The sequence below is a fragment of the Micromesistius poutassou genome (genome assembly GCF_964030765.1).
Source record: "Micromesistius poutassou genome assembly, chromosome: 8".
Taxonomy (NCBI): Eukaryota; Metazoa; Chordata; class Actinopteri; order Gadiformes; family Gadidae; genus Micromesistius; species Micromesistius poutassou.
Window position 1 is genome coordinate 15,515,807 of NC_140278.1, and position 25,375 is coordinate 15,541,181.

Genomic DNA, 25,375 nt, shown 5'->3' on the forward strand with positions numbered 1-25,375 from the left:
ACATGAATCAATGCTGCACAAGAACTAATCAACATCGGGGTTTCGTGTTGTGTCTTATTATGGCAATATACATATACAATATATCTACTTGTATTTTAAATGACAGGGTGTATATTAATGTCATGCATACAAAAATATATTTGGCACCATTTTGTTTTGTTTAATGATTTTATATATATTTATATAAAAGAACAATCTGAACAATTTCAACAGTTACATCCAAATACAAATAATTGTATTTTTTTATATTTTTGTTTAAATAAATGATAATATACATTTAATAAAATGTTAGCTTCCTACAGCTGCTTTTGATCTTCAAAAAGAAAATCGGTCAATTAATAATTAAAACATAAAATATACTGAAATCAACTGAACTTATTATGTGTACTGTCTATACAATGAGTCAACTAATACATGAGTCAACTAATACAGAAAATGTCATACTTCATTAGAAATACTGGGCTGTACATAGATCTTGTGTAAGTATCGGTTATGCGATCGGGAATGATTGGCAGGGATGTTCAGTCTTGAACTGTTTCTTGGATCAGAAAGTGCTGAAAGAACTCCTGAGCTTTCCTCTTTTCTGCAAGGTCCTGCTTGGTCGGGGATCTCAGCAGCAAGGAGGCAAATATAGTGGCTGTGAGTGAGAGTGAGAGAGAGAGAGAGAGAGAGAGAGAGAGAGAGAGAGAGAGAGAGAGAGAGAGAGAGAGAGAGAGAGAGAGAGAGAGAGAGAGAGAGAGAGGCCATGTCAAACAAAACCCAACCACAACATCCAAAGTGACAGGGAACTGAACAAGAGCTTGGATATTCATAACATTCATGTTGCGAGACGATACTTGTAATCGCCTTACATGTTTGAATCCATTTGAAATGTGTATAGCATGGTCATAATATCCACCTTACTTATAATTCATTATAATAATTAATATTATGATTAATACAGAATAAGTGGAATCAGTGGAAACTATTGTGAGATCAGATTTGTTCAATACAGTTTTTTCTCCTTTATTCACATCATAATGTTACTTTAATAGGCTTCGGACATCAGGGATCAAACCTGTGGGCTGGGAGTTGAAGACCTTATTCACAACACTATCTTCCACCACAGTCACCCAAATTATACTTGCAATCCGATGGTGAAACATCAGGTCTGACTTAAATAGCTTCTCTTGGGTGTGCGAAACTGCATACGTTCACAAAATAGTCGGTACAGAGAGTACAGATTCTGGCCAGCTGCTGTACCGTTCCTTCCGTTCTCACCTAATATGTTGACGTCCAGATGGTTGTGTTCAGAGTTCTTCAACAGCTCACGGAGAAAGGCAGCTAGATAGTCAAACACGTTTTTATGGCACTGAGGTAGTTTGGAAATGACCTGGGAGGAAACAAATTCATTATTTAAAACAAAGCGCACACACACACGCACAGGGCCTCCCAAGCCTACAATTGATCTCATTGTAATGTTAGACGTTTCGGATAAAAGCCTCCACCAAATGGAATGTGATTGATTGGTTGGACACACACACACACTCCAAGTGTGCGTCTCTCTCTGCCTGTCCTCAGTGTGGTGCTGTGGCTGGGAGACCTCAACTACCGGATCAGTGATCTGGACGTGGATCAGGTCAAGGAGTTGATCACCAAGAACGACTTTGAAACCCTCCATAACTATGACCAGGTACTGCTACCCCCTGATAGAGGGCTTTGATATGAGCTGCACTGCAGGCAACAGGGGTACCCCATGAAAAGCATTGAACAGGGTACCCACAGCCCAAAGGTTCTGGGTTCCAACCCCAATAATGCCCACAGTCGCTTTTTCCAATCAAAGCACTTTTAAGTCGTGCATTAGTCGGTCCACACACACACACACACACACACACACACACACACACACACACACACACACACACACACACACACACACACACACACACACACACACACACACACACACACACACACACACACACGTTGGCACCCCAGGGCTGACCTTCTTGCAGAGCGTGGGGCTGGAGCAGCAGTCCAGACACTGGTGGTAGAGGGAGTAGGGCACCACAGGCTCTGGGAGGGACTCCAGGAAGAGGAGCAGGGCCTCGGCCACCGAGTGGTTACTGCCAGCTGGGGGTCATAAGGTCAAGGGGGGCAACTATGCATATCGACATGCTCCAAGGTAAAAGAAAAGGAGGCGTTGTCCTATTTCGTCATTCATGGCAAAGATCTAATTTAGTGGATTATGTATCTTTTCAGGATGGAAAATTAAACTGATATTTTGGATTTCCTAAATCTACTACTCTCGTTTACCTCCTCAAATAGGCCATTCACACATAAACTCCAGAGAATCAGGTCTGGAGATGATCAGGAGTTTCCCCATAACATAATCAGACGTGTTCACACATATTGGAGATTATGTGAGAGGTTGCACCTGGGGAGAGCGTGTAGGAGGCAGGACGTGACACAAAAGGTATGCAGGTGAGGATTCCACCTCCGTAATTCTGACTCATTTTGCGGTGATATACATAAATACTGCATTTATTAAGACGTATCCGCAATATCAGTCAGACACACAAATATCAGGTAGCAGAAAGAACGACTTTCGGTGCACGTGTAAGAGACCTGTAAGAACTTTACGCCAGACAATTAAATCCCATCCAAATGTCCCTCCCTCGTTTCTCTATGGAATCGAGTGGGTCAAAGAGTGCCTGAGTTACAGTCGGCCCTGTAAAAGGATACGGAGTGAGTCTGGTACACCTGTGTCCAGGTAGTCCCTGATCTCCTGGAACTCACTGCGGAGGCCGGGCTGCTGGAACAGATCCTCCTGCAGAGCGAGTGGGAGTTAGCCAGAGCAATGCTGATCATTTTAACCCATCACCATCTTTGTTGAAGTTGCATTGGATAAATGTGTCTGCTGGACACAAGAGCTTGAAATAGAGATAGGTCAAAGTCAACTGAATATATGATATACATTTCCCATGTCAGGTACTTAAAACTCAAGGAAAAGTGTACAAATGGAGCAGCAAAACCATCAAACCAGTGTGTCAGTGCGTTCTACCTGTTTGATTGCGTTGCGGAATAAGTGGTCCACCATCATCCAGATCTCTTTAGGGATGCCCAGCGGCTTTTCCCCCACCTCAGAATTCTCCCCACCCTTTGTCTGGGATCAGGTGACAACACAGCATAAGGACTCATTTAATTTTTAATCCTCATATCAATAATAACAATAACCAAAATCAAGTACCAGAGCATATGTGATGAGGAGATAATTTACTTGATTTGAATGTACAGTTGAATACTAATATTATATGGATATATTCATACTCAGAACATCAATATATTACCAGAATAATGTACCACAGCATTATGCGATCAATTGATTGTTGACTTGACTTGAACACAACAATAAAAAAACATTAAAGTGACAATTGATGTCTTCCTGGATAAAAGCTAGCGTTTCGTCACAGTAGGATATGAGACAGCCTCCCACCAGAGCTCGGACTGTGGGCAGGGGCATGTCCCGTATGGGCTCCCTCAGCTGGCACAGCGTGGTGATGGGCGTCCCGTAGCAGCTGGACAGGTAGTTCCCCGACACGGAGAGGAAGTAGTCCTTGCCACGCTCCAGGTGCAGCACCAGGATGTCCTCTATTTGCTGGAGACCCAGGTTGAGGTCAGGGGCAGTGGAGCGGTTCACAAACACCTCCAGGTCGATGTCCACCTGGGCCCCTGGGGGGAGAGAGCAGAGCAGCAGGGGGGATTGACGCTGGTGGCTGATGCTAGGATACATGATGTATAATTCTGATGGCAATGACACCGCTAAAATGGGAAATGTAGTTTTAATTATAATTTGATGCTGCTTATTATTATATAATATTATTATTGCAATATTATCGCCGATAACACAGCCAGTATCTTTGCACAGAATTGTAATTGTGTGCCTCAATCTCCAAGTCCGTGAGTAAAAACAATTCTTTTGTCACTATTTGAGAAAAACAGCTATCCATTGCAGTCTGATGCGATTACCTGGGTTTCACAAAACAGAGGTGTAGCTATGGGAGCAGCTTAACACTGTTTGGAATATAATGGATTTCAATAGATTGCCAACTGCCCAATTTCAGCTTACACCGCGAGAGCAGACGAGTTGAACGAAGGTATTGTCTGATTTACATTTGGACGTTGACAACGTCCACCATTAACCTGTGTCTGAACAAGGCTAATCCTTTAAAATATATATATATATATTACACAGGGACCGACGATCAGTCAACATTGGGTCTGGCCTGACCAATCAGATTAGACTATGCAAAACCTTAGTCGAGGACACCCCTAGCTCCACCAGTTTTTTTCTAATGCGGTGGTGCAGCACAATACTATTGTTTTGTAGCTACTACAATTTAGCATTGAGTGCTTGGATTGCTCTCAGTCTCACTTGAGAGCCGTGTTGGATTTAAGCCGTCTGCTCAATGACTTCATGTACAAATAGTGAAAAGCAGAGGTGCAGCGCTGGGTCGGTGCAGTGGTACCCACCCTGAGCCAGGAAGCCCTTGGGAGGGTTGGCGGTGAGCCAGGGCTTGCTGTAGGTGGGCTCGTCCAGCTTCTTGATGAACTCAAACTGGCAGGGCACCTGGCCGTCGTTGTACAGCGTTAGGCTCTCCGTGTGGTGCTCCATGTACTTCACGTCCTGGAAGTGGAGCTGGCAGGACGCACCGGGGGGGGGGGGGGGGGGGGTGCATTAGATGCATAGCCGTGTTGTCATACAATCCAATGAACTGCAGTGAGCACATGGTTGGTGCATCATAAACTGTATATTTACATAGTGCAATGAATAATAGTGGTCAGATGTCCACTTTGGTATTTTTTTGTAATATTGTATTTTATTTGTTGTATCTCTTTAATCTGTATTGTATATTATTTGCAAAAATGCAGGTAAAAGCTTACAATCTAACATTGACACTATAAATATTAATGAGTTAGTATTGATTATTAAAATGTTCAGAAAGGAATAGGGGTGTGAAGATCACTCAGTTCCTAATTCGATAAAATACACAATATTTGGTTGACGATTAGTTATTAAAACGATATTCAAATTAAGAATATGTTTGAAAGAATAAACTGGGTTTTTTATTTCAAAGAATTTTGAATAGTCCAATCATCATTCTCAGTCACCTAAAACTAGAGTCAAAATATCATGGGTTGAATTAAAAAACAAGGTGCATTAGATTACCCAAATCCAACAGGTTATAGAGACTGCTGTAAGCAGAATTTAAGAGTTGAAAAGAGTAGAAGTGAGAAAAACAAGGCTCTCTCCCTCTCCAAGTTTCTATTTCTATGATATTGTGAAAAGTTAATTTGTTTACTGGGGGCAGTCTGTCATTTAGCTGAGGCACTGTACCTCGCCTATAGACGGCTGTGGGAAACCCTGGCCCTGCTGTTCAAACAAAGCAATGAAGAGATGAGAGGACTGGATAACCTGATGTCGCACACCATTTTTCCATCTCAATAACACATATTGTCCTGTTTCTTTACAACTATATTTCAAGGCACGATGTTCCATCAAACCCCTAGAAAGGAACATGATGTTATAAGGATATTACCTCTCTCCTAGACAACGTCACAGATGGAATACACTCGTTCTCCATCTTGTCTATCGTACGCACGATTTCTTCAAACTTCTTCTTGTAGGCCTCTTCGTTCACTACCTTGATCTGGAGATAAAGACGGCCGAACCACACAGAGATGAAAATAACTTCTGAATAAAAGCCTTCCACATTGATTTTCAGTTAGGTAACCTTAACTTAAGGTTTCATATACACTTTTTAAGTGAGCATGGAATCTGGTTCAAAAACAAAACTCCACCAACACACGGAACTGAAAACTGGTATTAGTTTTACAAAGATTAGCCTACTTCAGGAGAGTAAAAACAAACTCAATTGTGTTTTCAAAACAAGAGCATGCAAGGAGCCAGGGAAAGGGCCAGATGTGTTTGAGGTGGATCTGTTTCTCACCCCAATCTGAAGCAGTGAGCTAACTGGTTTGTGGTCGCTGGTCTTCAGGGTCATGTGGCTCTGGTAACTGGACTGCGTGATGTTCTTCCCTCTCCACAGGATCCGGTCACACCATGCAGGGGCTCGACATTTCTCACTACAGGAATGAGGGAGTATGAGTGGATGAAGGCTGGTCTAAGGAGCCACAACCCTGGCCCTGAGTCAGACTCCTTGGACTCTGGGCCGGGTGGAGGCACACATCTGTTTACAGATGCTGTGCATTGAGAAATCAATGTGCACAGGTTAAACCAGCCATCTCCCACACACACTCAGGAAAAGATATATTCAAATTAAAACTGCGCGCAGTGATGAACGGGACCTCGCGCCGGCTTGCAGCCGCCACTACGAGGTCCCGTTCATCACTGCGCGCAGTTTTAAAAAAAAATCGCGCCGGCTTGCGGCCGCGTCACGTGCCGTCGTAACATGTGTGCTGGCAAGATGTGCACATGTTAGGACCGCACGTGACGCAGCCGCAAGCCGGCACGAGGTCCCGTTCATCACTGCGCGCAGTTTTAAAAAAGCGCAGTTTTAAAAAAAATTCGCAAATTTATGTAATCTGTAGAAGCAGAGGTGCCCTGTGGTGTCCTACTGATTGTTTTGACATTAACATGTAAGACCACATTTAACTGAATTACATGTTGTAACAACTTTAACTAACATTATTAACCCTACATCAATGATCCGATAAATTCCCTAGGAGGAGTTAGTTCAAATACAAGGCGACGGAATTCAAAAATGGCCAACTTTGACGGCACGCCACGGCCACGCCCTTCAACGTACAGTCACAAATAGCACGGCGTTGGTTCAGCACCATTTTTTGACTGTACTAACCAATTTGGAAGCAGATGCGATAAATTCCCTAGGAGGAGTTTGTTCAAATACAATGCGAAAAAGTGAAATTCCATTCAAAATGGCCAACTTTGACATCACGCCACGGACACGCCCTTCAACGTACAGTCCCAAATAGCACGGCGTTTATTCAGCACCATTTCATGACTGTACTGACCAATTTGGAAGCAGAATCGATAAATTCCCTAGGAGGAGTTAGTTCAAATACAAGGCGACGGAATTCCAAAATGGACAACTTTGACGGCACGCCACGGACACGCCCTTCAACGTACAGTCACAAATAGCACGGCGTTGGTTCGGCACCATTTATTGACTGTACTGACCAATTTTGAAGCAGATCCGATAAATTCCCTAGGAGGAGTTCATTCAAATACAAGGCCAAAAAGTGAAAAAAATTCAAAATGGCCGCCGAGAGTGAAAATGAAAAAATTAAAATTTCCGACTTCCGGTGGGTTTTGGGGCATGGGTCCAAGAGGCTTTTCTGTAGGTATTGTGACCTTGTACGTGCCTACCGAGTTTCATACATATTGGTGAAACGTGATGTAGGGGCTGCATTTTAAAGTTCCTGTAGGGGGCGCTACAAAAAATAGAAACACGAATTTTGGTATGTGAGCTAGAGGCACCAGTTTACACGTGTCCTGTGAATTTCATATTCATAACTATTACGGTCTCCGCACAGTGATTTACCCTGACACCAGAGCCTGTGGCGGCCATGTTTTTTTTTCAATCGACTTAATTTTAATTGAGCAGTTAGAATTTTGGTACCTAACGGCCACTGAGTGGGTCCCGCTCAAATCAAACATTGCGTCTATGAACTGTGGCGATTTTAGTGTCAGGCCACGCCCACTTCGATGCCACGCCCCATTTGAAAATATGTTGACTTTATCTTGTTCGGAATTTGATTCTGAACAACTTTTGTATTGGGGCCAACATCATAGGCGTCCAACTTGACGTTGATATGAGCAATTAACTATTTTCGAGGTTTCAACCACACCACTTTTAGAACTCATTGGTGCTCTAAACTCTATTGTACAGACTAATCCTTAAGTCAGATTGAAGATAATGGGCCTTATATGATAAGTGCCAAAGGATTTTGGTCAAAGTCGAAAAACCTGGGATCCTTGGGGAATTTACTGTTTTTAACTAAATTCAAAATGGCGGAAAATATGGCTACCGGAAGTGTTCAGTTCAAGAGACTTTTTTGTTCATCATGAGGATATGCATGTTTGTGCAAAGTTTGATGAATGTAGGTCAAACCGGTGGCGAGATATGCTTGTGCAAAGTTTGCACTTTTGAACAGTTGCTATAGCGCCACCTAGGGGCGAATGTGAATTTGAGGGCTAGATTATAAAATTTTTCACCAGTCCCCACAAATGTGCCAAAAAAAAATGAGTTTTCGAATATGTGCAGGGGGGGAAAAATGCAGTCGAAGTTCTGAAAAATAATAATAAGAAGAAGAAGAATAAACATGAGGGTTTCAATAGGGTCCTTGCCAAGTTTGGCTCGGTCCCTAATGAATAGAATATGAATCGATAAAAAGTGACACAAAGGGATGAGTGGTCACCTGGTGTCCCAGTCGTTGGAGCCTGTGTCGTACTTGTACGTGGGCTGGAACTGGATCTCTCCCTCTAAGAAGCCCTCAAACACCGCCTCCTCGTCCAGCTGCCGCTTCAGCTGAGGAGTGGAATGGAAAAAATCCATATCTTGTTGTGAATTAAAATTATTGTTTTGAATTATTATTCATTTTGATTTCTATTCCTTGTATTATCTAGCCACCCTATCTGTTCCTAGTGTTATCTAAGGATGGCCTTTGTGCCTGGGGTAAACCGGTCACAAGGAATCAGTGATCCCCTGATGCATTCCTCTGCTTGATGAGAACAGAGGCAACTCACAGGCCAAGTGTTTAAATAGCTCAGTGAAACTGTATTGTGAGCTCACTCTGCTAGAGAGGAGACTGGTGTATGCATACATTAAATAGGTTCCTTTTCTGCAACTTTTTTTTGCATTTGGTCTCATATTTCCTAGACGCAATATCTCAAAGAAATTGCGACGATAGGAGCACAACCCTCAAGTTCCACTGTGCGTGTGTGCGTGCGTGTGAATGCATGTCTGAATGAATGAGTGAGTGTGACTGGACTGACTAATGCACGATTTAAAAGTGTTTTGATTGGCAAAAGCGACTGTGGGCATTATTGGGGTTGGAACCCAGAACCTTTGGGCTGTGGTGTCAAACCCCCTAACCACAATCCTGCCCACTTACCCTGTTCAATGCTTTTCATGTTGCCTGCAGTGCAGCTCATATCAAAGCCCTCTATCAGGGGGTAGCAGTACCTGGTCATAGTTATGGAGGGTTTCAAAGTCGTTCTTGGTGATCAACTCCTTGACCTGATCCACGTCCAGATCACTGATCCGGTAGTTGAGGTCTCCCAGCCACAGCACCACACTGAGGACAGGCAGAGAGAGACGCACACTTAGAGATCATCAACTACAGATGGTCAGGGAAGAGATGGGTAGTTCGCTGGAGAGTGTGTAGCAGAGCCATAGAGTGTATAGCTCGTTGGAGAGTGTATAGCAGAATCATAGAGTGAATAGCTGGAGAGGAAGAGCTGGAGAGTGCATAGTGTTTGTGTTAAATAGTTGAGATAACAGAAATGCAGATGTCAGAAATTCCTGATACAAAAGCTTGGCTATGGTTGAGCTATTGGAAACATTTTCTCTCATAAATAAGAGCTTGGTTACTAGACATGTTTGCAACAATAAGAGCATGTTTGATCATTTTAACAAAAAGCACATTTTGACTTTCTACGTTTTTTTCTATCGCAGGCCTGTTAGTCAGATCATTTCATTCGGCCCAAATAAAATGTTTGGATGGCCTACCTGTCTGTCTACATACCCTGGATTACTTTAATTAAATGTGACAGTAAGGGCATGTGCAATTACAGAATAAGACACTTGAACTATTTTCACAATAAGAGCATGTTTACTTGTGCTTCATGATGTTGAGTGGAGGGCGGCTGAGGTCCAGCAGTCTGAACTGCAGTCGGCTGCAGATGTCCCGGTAGTCCTGGTTACGCCTCTCATACTCCTCAATATGAGCGGCCAGGTGAGAGTTCACCACACACACATCAGAGTTGTGGAAGTGGAAACGGATGGCCACGGCACCTTTGTTTCCCTGGGGAGAGAGAGGGGGAGGGAGAGACAGACCGAGACAGAGACAGAGATAGAATAGGAGACAGACATGATGAGAGTGAGAGAGACAGAAGGAGAGATGGATAGAGGGGGGCAGAGATAGTGATGCCGGGGGCGGGGGAATAAGAGATGGAAATGGAGAGAGAAAGAAAGAGGAAAAAAAATTTTTTGACAGATGGAGAGAGAGTGAATCATCAATGAGGAGTCTCCTCCACATGGCAGACATCCGGTCTCAGATGTTCAGTATCCGTCCCAGGTAGGAGGGGGCGTGACGTCGGTCCTCACCATGCGGCCCATGATGCCGGTGCCCACCGTCTCGGCCTCCACTTCCGAGAGGAATTCAGCGTGCTCCCGCTTCACGTAGACCAAGAGCATGATGCCCACCAGACGTACAAGCTTCACCTGCACACACAAACAACATCTGGATCAGACCTCCTCCAAACCCCACTTCACCTGCACACACATACAACATCTGGATCAGACCTCCTCCAAACCCCACTTCACCTGCACACACATACATCTGGATCAGACCTCCTCCAAACCCCACTTCACCTGCACACACATACAACATCTGGATCAGACCTCCTCCAAACCCCACTTCACCTGCACACACATACAACATCTGGATAAGACCTCCTCCAAACCCCACTTCACCTGCACACACATACAACATCTGGATCAGACCTCCCCCCAACCCCACCCACCACCTTCATCTGTATACACATACAACATCTGGATCAGACCTCCACCACACCTCACCCACCAGGGTTATCTGAACACACATTTGGATAAGAACTGGTTTTACACACCTATAAGTACTGTGGTGCTGCCCCTCACTGTCTCGAGGTGTAAAACACGCAGGTGGAGTCCGAATGTAAAAATGTCACTATTTCTCTAACCTCCTCAGAGCTGAGTGGTAACCAAACTCACTCTGACATTAATACATTGGAAGAGCTCAAAATAGGATTCAAGAAGATTGATTTCAGCTAAAGCGCACGTGGTCCAGGATTTAATTGTTGATAATAAGACGGATATCCTGGGCCTACGTGAAACCAGATGTATTTCCAGCATTAAACAAAGCTACTCCACCCAACTACATTAGCTCACAATTATCTCGAGAATCAAAGAAAGGTGGTGGAGTGGCCCAATATCTAACTCAAAGCTAAAACTTAAGCCGACAAATCAATAGACATTAATTCACATCGTATCAGGTGCTTGCTTCCTGCTCCTCAATTCCTCTTTGACAAACCAAACTAATTTCAGACTCTTTCGTATTAGCTATAGTGTACTGCCCACCGGGCCCATACTCCCTTTTTGTAGATGAATTTGCACTTGTTACTTGTTATGTTGTCACATTTGGGACCTCAACTACCTGCAGGAACGCCTGCCTCTCCGGTATCATCCACTTATATATATATAAAAAAAAAAAAACAGGCTGAGAATGTGTGCAATCACACAAAATTGAATCCCTGAGAGAATAAATTGATGCCTGCCATACTCATACATGCACCACGTGGACAGTTATTTTGGATACTATTATTTAATGCTCCGATGGTATGCAGAATAAACAAGAACAAATAAATGGTTTGTCAAATTACTAAATCTTAAAATCACAACTCAGTGTTGGCTAGTGTAACATACTGTGGTGCTTAAAAAGCTGAAATAAAAGCCACCATGGGAGAAGGAAGCCAGTCCGCTGAGATCAGCACAAAAGAGGAAGAAATACAATAACAAAAAACACAAACGCTCCCTTTCAGTTTGCAGAGTCATCACCTTCCCGCCAAGTCCTCACACAATGTGAAGCGTTTGTGACCAGACTACACACTTATTAAAACTGAAATACAACTAGCATTAACATGCTTTATTCTACGTTTGGAGGACAAATGTGAAGTGGCTACCGTTACTGATATGACACAAAATTCAATGAATCAAGACGGAGAGAGACAGAGGCCGAGAGGGGAGATTTAGGAGGATGACAGTCACTTATTCAGTGTTCTGCTACTGCGGTGGATGACTGGCTGCACCTGAAAGATCTCAATGTAATGCAAGCATGTCTGATGCTGCAAAGGGGGGGCAGGGAGAGAGGAGGGTGTTTGCTTACTAAAGCGTACTTGGCGTCGGGGTGCAGTGCCTCGGACACGGCCCGCATCCACTCTGGCTCCCGGGGAGTGTCGTTGAAGAAGAACGCCTCCTTGCTCAGGTCCAGCTCCTGGAACCTAGCAGCAGGAACACCTGGTCAATCCTCTAGTTCAACTAGGCAAGGCTAATGGATTTTGACATATGGATGACTGTACATTGTATTTGGATATACCAATATTTCCATGGCTATCCAAGTGCATATGTCGCATTAGAAGATTATGCCCCATAGTCTGGGGAAATTAATTTCCTCTTTCAGGACAACAAATCTATTACTAAGTTTTACTTAACATATACATTTCAAAATACATTTTAATCTTTATTTTTTTTATTTTTTTTTTATAAAAGGGCCGATAGGTCACAGTGAAATATCAGTGACCAGCTATCGCCCCATTTCCCACCATAATAACCAGGATGGATGTTTGTACATGCGTGCGTGTGCACATGTGTCATGTTGGGCTGTTGGCAAAGCGTTATTGCTATATAGTATTGCGTTGATCCACTCAATATGGGAACAGGAGTATGGGAGAGAGACTCACCCCACACAGTACACATCAGGGGGGCTGGGAGAGCAGCTCAGCCAGGGAGCCAGGCTCTCCTTTGGGGGTTGGCCGTTCACATTGTAGGTGGCCAGGAAGAAACTGCAGAGGAACAGGGAAAGAGAGGACAGATCAGGGCAAGACGGAGAGCGTTCTGACAGAGTGAACCAGGAAAAACAAAAGGCTGATGGAAAGGAAGGAAAGAAAACATCTATTCACACACAGTATAGAGGCCACTAGGGGTCAGTGTGGCTTAGATAAACCTGCTGCTTCATTATGTTTCTTTCAATTACTCCACACCAGGACATTGCAACTTGAAAACATAGAGGGGTAGGCACCCTGGTTACTAGGGTGTTTCACTCCTTACTGAAATGTTCTGGTTGGATCATTTATATCTCGAGTCCACTGGTCACTGCAAATTGCGTCGCTACCGTCCAATATAAGAGGTTCAAAGGTTCTTTGGATAAAGGTAAGCAATTATGAGGGCAAACGTTCATACCATAAACCACCAAAAGCAGACAATGGAAAAACAGTTCCAACAACAACTTTATTCTCTTCATACGCAAAACATCTGAAAGAGCTTTAGGGCAGGACTGAGTGTGCAGAAATTCAAACAATCGATTCTGCCTTTTTATAGAAGCCTTCAATACTGAGCAGTGCCATGCCAGAGTGGGGACCAACCGATCACAGCCCACCTTGATGCAGTGAGAAGGACCAAGCTACAAGGAAAGCTTTCATAAGCTTCTTGACAGATGAAAAATGCAGAGATGCACTTGATGCACTTTTCTTGAGATGGCTGTTTAATTGATTATAGAATTTCAGAACCTATAAATATATAAATATTAGGGTTGGGAGATAAACGCTATGATAATGGCGTATTTGCTAATTAGTTTTACCGGCACAATATTTCTGCGTCGCTAGACATTCATCCTCAATGAAATGCGCCGTGCACCACGGAGCAGCGCTGCCTTGTTGACGGACGGCAACTAGCAACTACAGCAGCAGATCACACAGAGAGGACTGTTGGACGAGATGTGCCGTCATTATGTTCAGCCACTGAGGCGATTAATGCCCGTCCTGCATTTAATGTAATTAGTCTTCAGATCACCCCGACTTTCAATAAAGTTAGGCTACACTTAACCATAAATATGTCCCGTATCATCGATCTTAGCTATAGGAATAACCAGTCTGCATCTCTCTGGAGATTACATTTTGAACAGATTAAAAATTGTGCAATTCAATTTCGATTAACTATGGACAAATGTTGTGGAAATATTTCATATGAAGTATTTCAAATTAATTTGGTCTCTCCATCCATGGTGAATCCTTAACTGTCCACGATGGTCACTCCTTTGTTTCCTTTGATGTGTCTGAAAGCTGCAGTATGAGAATCATGTACACCCACTCTCATTGAGGATGCTTGGTAAATCTCTACCTGTATCCCAGCATGATCAAGCTCTAAATTAATTCAAGGGTCCTACAATAAGTTATTCTCAAATCATTCAATTAAATATTTTAATAGATTGACAACCCTAATCAATTAATGATAACTGAGATGTGGCCAAAGAACTTCTCATTTTGTTGTGTTTTAAATTGTTTATACCCCTTAACACATAACATACCAAGTGCCTGAAAACAAAACAAAAGCGCTGTAACTCTATCCGATCCACCGGTCTCTCTGGGAAACACTTTGTGAAGCATTGATCGCCTCACTTATGGCGCATGAACAGAATGTCATGGGGAGAACTATTAGCTTAGCAGCTGTTTGCGAGTAGTAGCAGCATTGGAATCATGTTGAGACAAATACATTTTACAGGTTTTCAGTAGATACTTAAAGAACCCCTATTGCATCACCAGCTGTGATGTTGATGTCGTTAGCTGCATGATAACAAGTGGGAGTGTCCTCCAGGATGGATTGATCAATCTGCCAGCCAACCAGTTGGTACTGCAGTCCACTGGGTAGGCTGTAAGATTGATCTAATAAAACACTTAAAGTCACAGTACCGCTGACTGGTATTGGATCAGAAATTAAAAGAAGAGGTAACTCTGGAGGCCTCCGCTACTCTGTTGGCCAGGAAGGAGGCGCGAGAGACAGAGGGACTGACCTGAAGTTCTGGAGGTGCGTGTACTGGTCCTCGCTCTTCAGCAGCTCACAGCGGATGAGGTTGTCCCGCAGGCCGAACTTGGGCATGGCCAGCATTTGGGCCTTATTGGCCGGGGTGTGCGAGGAAGAGCGCACCATGTCATCCCGACCCTCCCGGCCCGCTCCACCCTCGCTGAGAGACCACGGAAGAAGAACAAACCAGGTGTTGGAGGAGAACTAGGCAGATAAACAGATCAGTGAACACTCACATGCACATGGTTGTCTATAGACGTGCAGAAGAACACAGGGTCACCTGCACTGTGCACATCTCCATTGTCTGCAAAACGCAGTGCGCATACCTGCAGCTGCAGGACTTTGAACAACCCCCAAAGTACAAAGGCTTAATAACAGTAAATTAAAAGAGAGTGAAAGGTCACTCTGGGGATCCAGTAGGTCGATGCGTCCTGCTCTCTTCCAAACACCTAGGTGCACCATAGGATGACATCTCTTTAAGGGCTCAGTAAACACCAGCGTGACACACTGCTAGTGCTGCAGTCACAGCGTGCGTGTGCATGGTTGGCTTTTCCTTTTCGACCACCGAGGTCCTGTCCATGTCGGTTTCTCCACGGACAGAGCTCCATTAAAAACCCGGCGCCATCGATCGTCCACCGCTCTGGCTGTTCAGTTCTGACCCGAAACTGCAAGCACACTGGTCGACCGGGAGACCGTAACATTGCAACACCCTCCCAGGATATTATTTATGTGTTGTGTTTATGTGTTGTCAGTACATAAGAGCTCCGGGGGGAGGGGAGGAAGAGGATGGGGAGAAAGACACAGGAGAGAGCGACTGAGAGGAGAAAGGAGATGGGCAGAAAGAGAGAGAGAGGATATATCCTAGGACAGGCTTTCTCCTTTCAGGTTATCATATCTGTATGATCTGCCAAGGAGCAGATTGGTGCCAAGTCCAAAGTGCCACAGTGGCTTTTTTAGCTGATTAAATGTTAGATCAACAATTACTTGTTGTGGATTGGCTGAGGGCTTGGTGATTCAACATGAAATAGACACGCATAGCAGTGTCTGTGTTACAGTGGCACACTCCCTCACGAATAGGGTGTTCCGTAGATCACACATGCTTCGCAAGGCTGTGGGTTTTTGAGACTTAAAACGGTTAAAGGTGAGCTTTGGTAAGAGAGAGAGCACAAAAGAGTAGAAGAAATAAACAGCCTCCCCTGAAAAAAAAAAAAACACACCCCTCCCTACATTTCTCCGCTATTGAGAAGTGTTGCAATCACGCACCTGTGGTGGAGCTATGATAGTGATGGAATTGAGTGGTCTACAATCAAAAATGTCTGATTTGTTAGATGACGGGATACCTTTACCACCATAAAACTCAGGGAATGAGAGTGGCTCCCTTACTTTGGAACCTGTCCAGTTTCCAGCAGTTTTCTTGAAAAAAGGTACTTGTTTGCAAACAAAAGAAGCTGAAGTAGTCAGCAGTCTCGGATTCAAATACGTCCACAGCCGAGTCTTGTGATTGGTTTGCTCGCTCCGAGTGGAATTCACAACCATACTGGCCGTGATCCGGTGATGTTACCAGGTCTTGAGCATGACCATTGCCTGTGCAGATTTAGACTTTTGAAAATCCCCTTCAAAATCCAAACTTCATCCACCGACGCTAATGAGTTTTCTTCTGTAGAATATCTCCCTTGCAGTTGTTGGTTTCCATACCAGGCTCTGTGCTGCTGTGATTTAGTAGGAGTACTAGATCAGAGATTGGGTATCCCCTGGTTGGTCTCTACTGCCCCTGCTGGACTCCCCCCATCCGGCCCCCCCAGTGATCTACCTCTCAGGGATGGGCGGGCCTCTCGACCTCTCTACCTCCACCGGTGACCGCAGCCCCTCCTCCGCCAATCCTTTCCTCTCCGGCCTCAACGCTTTTCCTGATTGGATGGAACCGGGAGGGGAAACAGGAAGGGAGAGTAAGCATTGGTTTTGAAAGGTGACGACAAACATAGTAATGAAAACAAAGTTATACAACATGGAAAATAATGCAAAGAAATAACAGGAAGGGTGGGAGTCAGAAAACGTGAAAGGACTACCACACCCAAGAGTGGCACTGAAAGGCATTCTCATGTAAATGTAATTTCAAATGCACTTCTACTGTCTGAGCACAAAAACCCAACACTTACACATTTCTAGGTAAAAAACAGGGCAACATTTTGAGACGAAAAAACAATCTGAAGTATGTATTCAGTTCCATGTCGTGAACAGTTGTTTTACTAAACTAATAGGAGCTCTTCCCATTTACACACAACGTAATGAAATCCCATGCCTGCAAGGGCTCATCATAATGAGATTAGCAGTTCTACAAAGCAAAAATATTGTATAATAATATTGTTTATCGAATTGATCCAATTGATTTCGGAGGGCAAACGTACACAAACACCAGCCGTAGCCGGTGCACCTTTCAGCTGGCGTGGTGTAGCGACGGTCTCTTTGATGCGGTACTGCATTCTAATGAGCGAGGCAGGACCTGTGTCGTCATGACAACATAGCTCCTGCTCTCTGCCGCTCTGTTTAGTTCTCCATCATGTGAATGGTTGGCTTATTCGAAAAAAAAGGGAACCCATGTTTTATCTTTTTTCGTTTGGCCCCACCCAGGCAGTTTCCTCACACTGTCCTGACACAAACCACTCAATGACTCAATTACAGTTTCAAAATGTCAACTGAATTACAATATAATTCCTGCCAATATCAAAGTTTAAAAAAAAACATCCTTAAAAACGGAACATCCCTATGATACTTTACAGACGACCAATAAAATGGAAAAAGCAAAATACTTAAATGTAAAACACAAGTATTACTTGGTCGGTAATGGTACTCATTCTTCATTTAGTCAAATCAGTGTAAGTCTCACCCCTTCCACAAGCCACGGTCCTCTGAATCCCTGTAAGCCCCAGTCACTATGGATAACCAGGCCAGTAAGTATCCTCACCCTGCCGCCTTTATCAACATCTGCCACCAGTAACCGACAGTAACCTGCTACTGGTAGTAGCTTCAAATGTTGTAAAGTGAGGCTGTCTCTTTGTCTCATTTCAAATCGCCTTGACGTTGGGGTTACCCTAACCACCAGACTATCCAGACATACCACAGTAAGCCCACACACAGGGTCAAACCTTTCTTTTTGTAATCTACCGGCTTAGAAATGTATTTAATATGTAATACTACATTTGTTGACCATTTGTCAAATAAATCGACCTACCAGTAAACATATACAGAATAATAGACTGCAGTCCAATTATTCAAGAGTGGGTGGAGCGGTCCAGCATTCCACCGGTTCAACACCAAACTGTGATTTTTCACAAGCACATGTTGAAAGGGATGTTTAATCAGCATGTCCACTCCAGGAGTTGGGAGGAGAACTTATAATGCCAGTTGGAGCTACCTGATAGTGTGCCACATGATTTTACCACAAAGGGTTCATCTGCAGGCCCTGTACCTATGCTCTTATACAGCTTTTTTTTGTAAATGCAAAACAGAACCGTATTATCTTAATGCTATTGGACTTTGAATTCAAAGGACCTCATTGTCGAAGCATCCAACAGTCCTACAACCTGCACGATACAAGTTGTACATGGGAGGCCTTACAAAACGTAAGCCACACAGTGCGATTTAAATAATGGACACAATCCATTATTTATACCTGCACTATGTAGACATCACCATAATTCTGTTCTTTATCACCAATGTAATAAATAGTGACCCAGCCAAGTCTACTCGCATTGCTCCACGAGCGATTGACGTTGTAAAGGCGAAACTAGGAGAGGTTAGGGGCCTCAGCAACTTCAATAGTAACCTACACAATGTCGGACTTTGGATTCTAAGTTAAGTAAATAATAAATATAGAAATAAACATTCGTATAAAGCAGCATATAGTACAACATGCTTTGAATTGCAATATACGGTAGAATCATGGGCGGAAGAGCAACATTTGTCAAAACAACCGGAATGCCAACATAGTGACTCATGTATGACCAATAATAGTTTAATTTAAAATACATGGAAATATATTGAATATCTTTTCATTACAAATATATATTGAATAGATTTAAACGTACATGATAATTATGAGGTAAACAAATCACAAGTCGATTTGTGCCAACCTTTTACGATACCGATACTATTGCGAAGTTGTTCATAACTTTTACACTCCCTCGGTTCCAGGTTCCTCATTGCATAACTTCGGTCTACAGGCTGTCACTTAACAGTATTGAAACTCATGTCACATCGATTATGACAATCTGTAGTAATAAATAACTAGGTGGCTGAAGAGGAAACCCAGCGGTACAGGAAAGAAATGTACAATGTCCAATAATCACATCCCTTCAGACTACATATTCGAGTTGAGGGTAGACTACATATCTCATTAGCTGCCTATAGAGGGGTGAACGGCAAGACCACTAATATAAAAACACGACGATAATTATAGTATACACAGGGTGCTAGCTATGATGGTTAGTGAAACATTTCCTTCTAGCAAACAGGCTAAAGTTAGCTTTCCTTTGGCAATCTGGCGAGCTAAGATTATTAGCAATAGAGATGACAAAATACTGGTCAATGATATTCATAATCTATGCTTAAGTCTCTGTCCGGTTTTAAGAGATGTGTAAATATGTATGTTTCTCATACCAGATTCTTTGATCACATTAGACATCTCCCCGTACCGCTCCCACACATTCTGCACAAAACTGGATAAAATCTCAGGACCTGTTCGCATCCCGGGGGGCGGAGCTACTCAGCGTTCACAGAGCTGCGAGCAATCACTTGTGGACGGAGTGACGTCGGCACCAGTGGGCGGGGTTGTATTCAAATCGTTCGATAGACCGAAGCAATCAACTGGAAACTTCAGATTCAGATTCAGAATTTATTGTTTGAGTCTGGCAAAGTGTAATGTAACTCGTTTATAAACATCCATCCATGAATGTAACGGTTTCTATCGCACATAAAAAAATTCTGTTACCTTCAACAGTCAACTAGGCCTACAGAGTTTACAATTTATGTGTTGGTTAAACATTTTCTGAGAGGAAGGGATATTTGTAATATTAACCTCTTGAAATATAATAAAGACATATTTGCCAAAGAACATTGAAAACAAATATTTTAATGTTGTTAACAGTAAGACAAGCCAGTAGTCTGAATGAATATGTAACAGCTCTTTGGCTAATTAGTTGGATAAATGTACATGACAAACCTGTTTTCTGCTGGAGTAGAGACACCCTAGCTCCGAGGGAGACATGGGACTTTTTGATGGCTGCCTGTCCTCCAGTGGTTTTGCTGTGCTTCTGGAGCCATTCAAACTTTGGGACGTGTGAGGACTTGCAAACATCTTCCCAAAAAAACAGAAAAAAAATAATAAAATAAAACAATGATGTTTCAATTAAACCCAATCAAAACATGTTAAGTTGTCAAACCCTGACTGTGAGAATTTCAAATGTTAGAGTTAATGTTTATCTTCATTTATTCACCTTTACACAAAAAAGTATAATCATATACCTAAAGATGGTACATACAAGTTAAACACCATAGGACAAGCCCTTCAGGCACATGGACTTTACATGTTCACAAGTTAGCACACATACAAAGAAAGTGAGAGAAACATTCTGCTTAAACATCACACAGTGGAAATCAAGTCCTGTAGTATTATCTCTAATGCTCCTGTTTCTCCCTCATGTTTTTCCAGTTTTCTCTGCTTACCTTGATGGTTCCTCTCATTCTGACTGCTAAGAACTGGCGCCTGATGTTTTTCCATCTTTTTAAATTGCCACCCTTTGCTAAACGGTGGCCACTGTGGTTCCTTTGTGACGTAGTGAACATCCACCATCCAAAACTGCCATCATCCAACCTTGGTGTAAGGAGAAAGATCCCAGAGGTTGTGAAGAACCGTAGGTCAGTGACAGATCTGACACAGTCCTGACAAGAGGCACGGGCCCAGGCTCATCCTAGGCCACCTCACTGGGCGGTTAGAGGAGAAGAGTGTGGAAGTAGAAGAAGGTAGAAAGTACACACTAACTTCTGTAGGAGAGGTTTGAGTTTGAACAAATGCCTTCGAAAAATGTAACCCAAACATCTTAGAAGGGTAGAAAGGAAAGAGCTGTCCCTTATGAGTGTGTGGTTCAAAACTCCTCCTCTTTCTTTCTCCCTCCGTCTCTCACTCTGTCTCTCTGCTGATGTGTTTGACAATGCTTCGTCACATCCCATAGTCAATGACAAGTAAAAAGTGAGGCTTGTGGTTTTTTTTTACAACAAAAGGTCCCCTCTGCCTGGGTCGCTTACTTAAAACTTAACTTAAAAACTTAATTAAAAGCTTTAATATTAGTACAGGAGCACCATAATGAAGACAATTTTATACGTTGACATGCTGCGGCACGGTCGCCGTGAACAAGACAACGGCACCACACCTTGTCAGGCAGGTTTGTGGGGAGCATTAGCATGTGGTTATTGACATGCCCTCAGCTGCTAACCCACACTATTCCCATTAGAACATTTAAAAAAAGACCATCTATATTTTGTCCTGATGTGGTTTTGGATAGAACATTGTGAATGAGAATGAATAATGCAGAAGGAATAAATTAAGACAAATTATAAAAGATTTTTTGTTTGATAACCTTGTTAACCTTGTCTTAACAAATCCGAATCTGAATCAAAATGGACTTTGTTGCCCAGTAAGATCAACACTAGAAAGACTTTCAGAATACAGTCTTAACAGCAGTTCACCCTGGAAGTAGGGTAAAAAAAATAAAAGACAGTCCCTCCTTACCACTCCAGGCCTTGTTCAGTTCCCCCAGGAAGAAGCGAGAATGGGAGCCAAAAGGAAGGGAGAGCGCAAGCACTTCCTGCTGGAAGCTCACCCTTATCCTGGTGTCTGCACCTGGGAGTGGAAAGGAGTTGACACATTATCTGTTGTAGTGTGGACATTGCTTTATGGTAGAAAGTGGGCATTCGGATACTGATAAGCTTCAAAGGTCAATTTAATTAGGGATACAACAATGGACAAATGAACAAATATAAAAAAATACAAAAAAGACCCAAATAATTACTAAAGAGACATTTAACATTAGCAACAGAAGTGAATTTTGACATTCAATATTATTAACGAAACAGTAAAAAAATACTCACCCACAATAGCCAGTCCATCAGGTGAAGACACTGAGGAGAAGATAGAAAGCATTGAATAAAAACTGAATTCAAATATCACAACAATAAAAAAGTACTATATATATATATATATATATATATATATATATATAGTATTAAGACATCTGGTCACATTACACACATGGCTCGGCTAACAGTGCTAAACACTCACCTTCTACCACTTCAAAGTGGCAGGAGACTGGGAAGATGTCTTCCAAGGAGACATCATCGGCGGTGATGGCCATCCGTCTGTGAGTGTAAATAAACAGCCTGAAGAAAAAACAATACAGCCGTTACTAAATGTTGCACCCTTACATGTGGGATTTCAGTGTGTGTGTGTGTGTGTGTGTTTATCCTCTTGGCCTTTATATGTTTTCTACAGAGGCGCTGTTTTTTCAGTTTAAATATTTTATATAATGTAAAGTTCCTATATCTATATTATCTATTTGAAAATATGCTTTGTAAATGATATTAACATAACTATTTAAAAGTATCATTTTTGATTGCTATTGAGCAGTTGTCAACGTGTTGTTTGGTCTTTAAATAAAAATATATGATTATTACATAGCTAGTGCAAATCTATAGTTGCAATAATTATTGTAGAGGCAGATTTCAGGCAGATTTCTTACAGATTTCTGTGTGAACCTAGGAGTCTTCACAAGAAACAGGGCTTCCAAAGGGGTACTTTGCTACTTACGCATGTTCCTTGGCACACTCCACCAAACCAAGGAGGCGGCTCTCTCTGACTTCTCCCAAATCGACCATACATTGCACTGCATGTTCACGCAGTTTAGTAAATGTTTAGTAAAGGGCGGGGTACACAACGACTTATTTCCAACGAATAGGCAGGCCTATGTTACATTGCAGTCAGGTATACAGAGAATGCCAGTGCAGGGGTTTGGCGTTATGAAGCGATGTTGCCATCTTGTGGTGTCAAGGCGTTACTGAAGGTTTGACCAAAGACTCAAAATGTTCCAATGGGCTACAATTAAATCTAGAAGTAAATAGGCTACTATTATCATTGAAGTTCAACACTGAACTTTAGCATGGAAAAAATTGATTTAGAGACCTGATTATACAGTCTGTACCTGGTAGATAAAAGATAGTACTATATCTGCAATCGTAAACAAAAACGGATTGGGAGAACGCCTACGTCACTAGTAAAACTTCAAGACAAGAAAGCTTCGAGACCGAGGTAATGCAGATCGTAAAGGATACTATGAGGCAATTCTCTTCTTTCGCCAGGGTCTCTTGAATTGCAACGGATTGGTCCATTTGATGAAATGTTGCAATGTGTCAAATCACTTTGTCACATTGCATCAAGCTTAACGTTTCAAAAGAAAAGCCACTACAATGGAATCGAAGTAGCAGACATAACGCTATAACGGTCTAAACGCGAACTTTTAAATAGGCCACTTTAAAACCAAACTGATGTGATTCCCTTTCAGTCCAGATGTTGCGTATCTTGTTCCCCACGCAAGCGGGCAGGGAAAGGCTGCCACGCAGTGATTCAAGTTCACTCCGCCGACCCCCGAGTGACGTCAGAGCTAGGCTGTCATGAGAGGCATTTTAATTGGATTAAAATGTGATACCGATCCCCCGGCAATACAAGAATAGATTTAGGCCTATACAAATCTCAGTTTGTATTGTAGGCTATAATAGCCTCGTGTCTCAATGTCTCAATTCTGATTTTTCAATATGTTTTTAATGTCGCACTATATTTCGTATTTTCTATGTTTTAGCACAGCAATATGTTGTCTGGTTTTTTATTACATGATAAAAAGAAAAGGACACATTTATTGCCTAAATCTATCACATTTTTAATATTATTTATGGCAGGCAGCATGTATCATGTTGAAAAATAGACTTCATCAAACAGGTTCAGATTCATCCTATACACTTGAAAAAAGATTACAAAGTAGACAAAGGCAGTTCTGTGCCATAAAGTCATACTGTAGGCTATGATTCAGCAAAACCATTTAAAGACCTCAGTAAAACTAAAAATATTTAATTTGTCTTCTTTCTCTCTTTTTGAATAAAGTGCCTTCAGATTCATCAATGGATCTTCATTGACAACATCTGGACTCATGAATTTAAACTTTGCAACCACTGTTAACAATCAAAAGTGGGCTACATTCACATTTCCTTTGAAATGGACAGACCCACACATAGATGGGTAACCTTCCTTCGTGCCCACATTCATAGGGTTTTTTTTAACACACGTTTAACACACCAAAGCAATGGAAGATAGTACCCAAAATGACTCCCATTCACACGCAATAGGCACAAAATAGCTTATGAAAAAAAGAAACATTAATATAAAAAGTCCACTTTAAACGTAGCCTAATCGAACGTTTTCTTTATCTTTCAAATATATTATCAGTTGCCTTGGTAGCTATATTTTTAGCTTGTCTACGTGAAACAAGAGGGACCTTCCCTCTACTGGGAATATATGGTACTGGTCAAACGGAAATATTTCTAAACTGTGCTATGATTATTTTCTGAGTTTAATAGCAGTTACACGAAGGTTGCCTGTCTCACAGCAGCCCCGTGTATGTTCATGCCCCTGCCGTTTAAATAGTATATAGACCGCTGACGACCAGGAGGCAAATCAACAACACTATCAAATCTACGAGGAAACGAGGACCTCTGGTGGCCGAAGAAGGAACGTTCAGCGTGCCGTTCATGGCCAAGCACGACGTCTTGGCGCTGAGGCAGCACTCCTGGTGACAGGCGGTGGTGGAGGGGGTGCACCAGGTCTCACTGGAGCAGTTTGTGGTGCACCCAGACGTCCACTTCACCTTGGAGGCGATGAGCTCCTTCTTTAGCTGCAATGGTAACAGTGACACATGATTATATATATAATAACAGTACAAAAATAAATAAATAAATAAATAATAATATAAATAAATATATATATATTATATATGTCATTATAAATTATTATTACTTTACTTATTACCATTATTAAAAACTTTTTTTTTCTTCTCAATAATATGCTGCAAGAGTAAAATCATCACAACAGACAACAAATAGCTAGCTGATAGTTAATACCTGGCAGTATTTCTGGTCAGAAGTGCATCTTCCAGCTGTAGTAATGCTTTTGTAGCAGTCTGCCGTATCACTGCATACACCCGTGTGACACTGGTTCCTCTTGAAATAAAATAATAAAACAACAATTGTATTAACATATTCAGACCCAGCACAAAATAATTGCTATCCTTACTAGGCAAGGCAACTTTATTTATATTGCACTTTTCATACACAAGGCAGACTCAAAGTGCTTCACATATAAACATTATCATACAATAAAAGAAAATAATAGATAAGTAAAATAAAAAAATAAATAAAAAAGT

General features: G+C 42.3%; 1 protein-coding gene across 3 annotated transcripts; it reads right to left on the reverse strand.

Annotated features, from left to right (window-relative positions):
• Window positions 1-161: 161 nt before the first annotated feature.
• On the reverse strand, window positions 162-23,488 carry inpp5b (inositol polyphosphate-5-phosphatase B). Of its 3 annotated transcripts, XM_084472090.1 has the most exons (23): window positions 23,238-23,488; window positions 22,717-22,796; window positions 22,192-22,289; window positions 22,002-22,031; window positions 21,643-21,753; window positions 20,077-20,211; window positions 16,669-16,765; window positions 14,848-15,018; window positions 12,743-12,844; window positions 12,169-12,283; window positions 10,353-10,469; window positions 9,863-10,050; window positions 9,210-9,321; window positions 8,443-8,552; window positions 5,991-6,126; window positions 5,580-5,690; window positions 4,513-4,678; window positions 3,476-3,711; window positions 3,044-3,145; window positions 2,725-2,809; window positions 1,985-2,112; window positions 1,261-1,372; window positions 162-637 (listed from the first exon to the last, which is right to left on the reverse strand). In XM_084472090.1, the coding sequence occupies exons 1-23, from the start codon at window positions 23,292-23,294 to the stop codon at window positions 522-524; spliced, it is 2,715 nt and encodes a 904-aa protein (XP_084328216.1). In that variant the 5' UTR covers window positions 23,295-23,488; the 3' UTR covers window positions 162-521. The 3 variants fall into 3 exon arrangements, with proteins under 3 accessions (XP_084328216.1, XP_084328214.1, XP_084328215.1); XM_084472088.1 differs by lacking the exon at window positions 23,238-23,488 and having other exon boundaries at window positions 163-637; window positions 22,717-23,159; XM_084472089.1 differs by lacking the exons at window positions 20,077-20,211; window positions 21,643-21,753; window positions 22,002-22,031; ... (1 more) ...; window positions 22,717-22,796; window positions 23,238-23,488 and adding an exon at window positions 19,515-19,593 and having other exon boundaries at window positions 165-637.
• Between the last annotated feature and the right edge of the window lie 1,887 nt (window positions 23,489-25,375).

Excerpts from the sequence above, each read along its gene's own strand:
- inpp5b (XM_084472090.1), bottom strand. The coding sequence starts at position 23,294 with ATGGACCAATCCGTTGCAATTCAAGAGACCCTGGCGAAAGAAGAGAAT. Across the intron at positions 5,691-5,990 it reads GCTCACTGCTTCAGATTGGG|ATCAAGGTAGTGAACGAAGA; the intron begins GTGAGAAACAGA and ends CTTTATCTCCAG. Across the intron at positions 4,679-5,579 it reads TGACGTTGTCTAGGAGAGAG|CTCCACTTCCAGGACGTGAA; the intron begins GTAATATCCTTA and ends GCGTCCTGCCAG.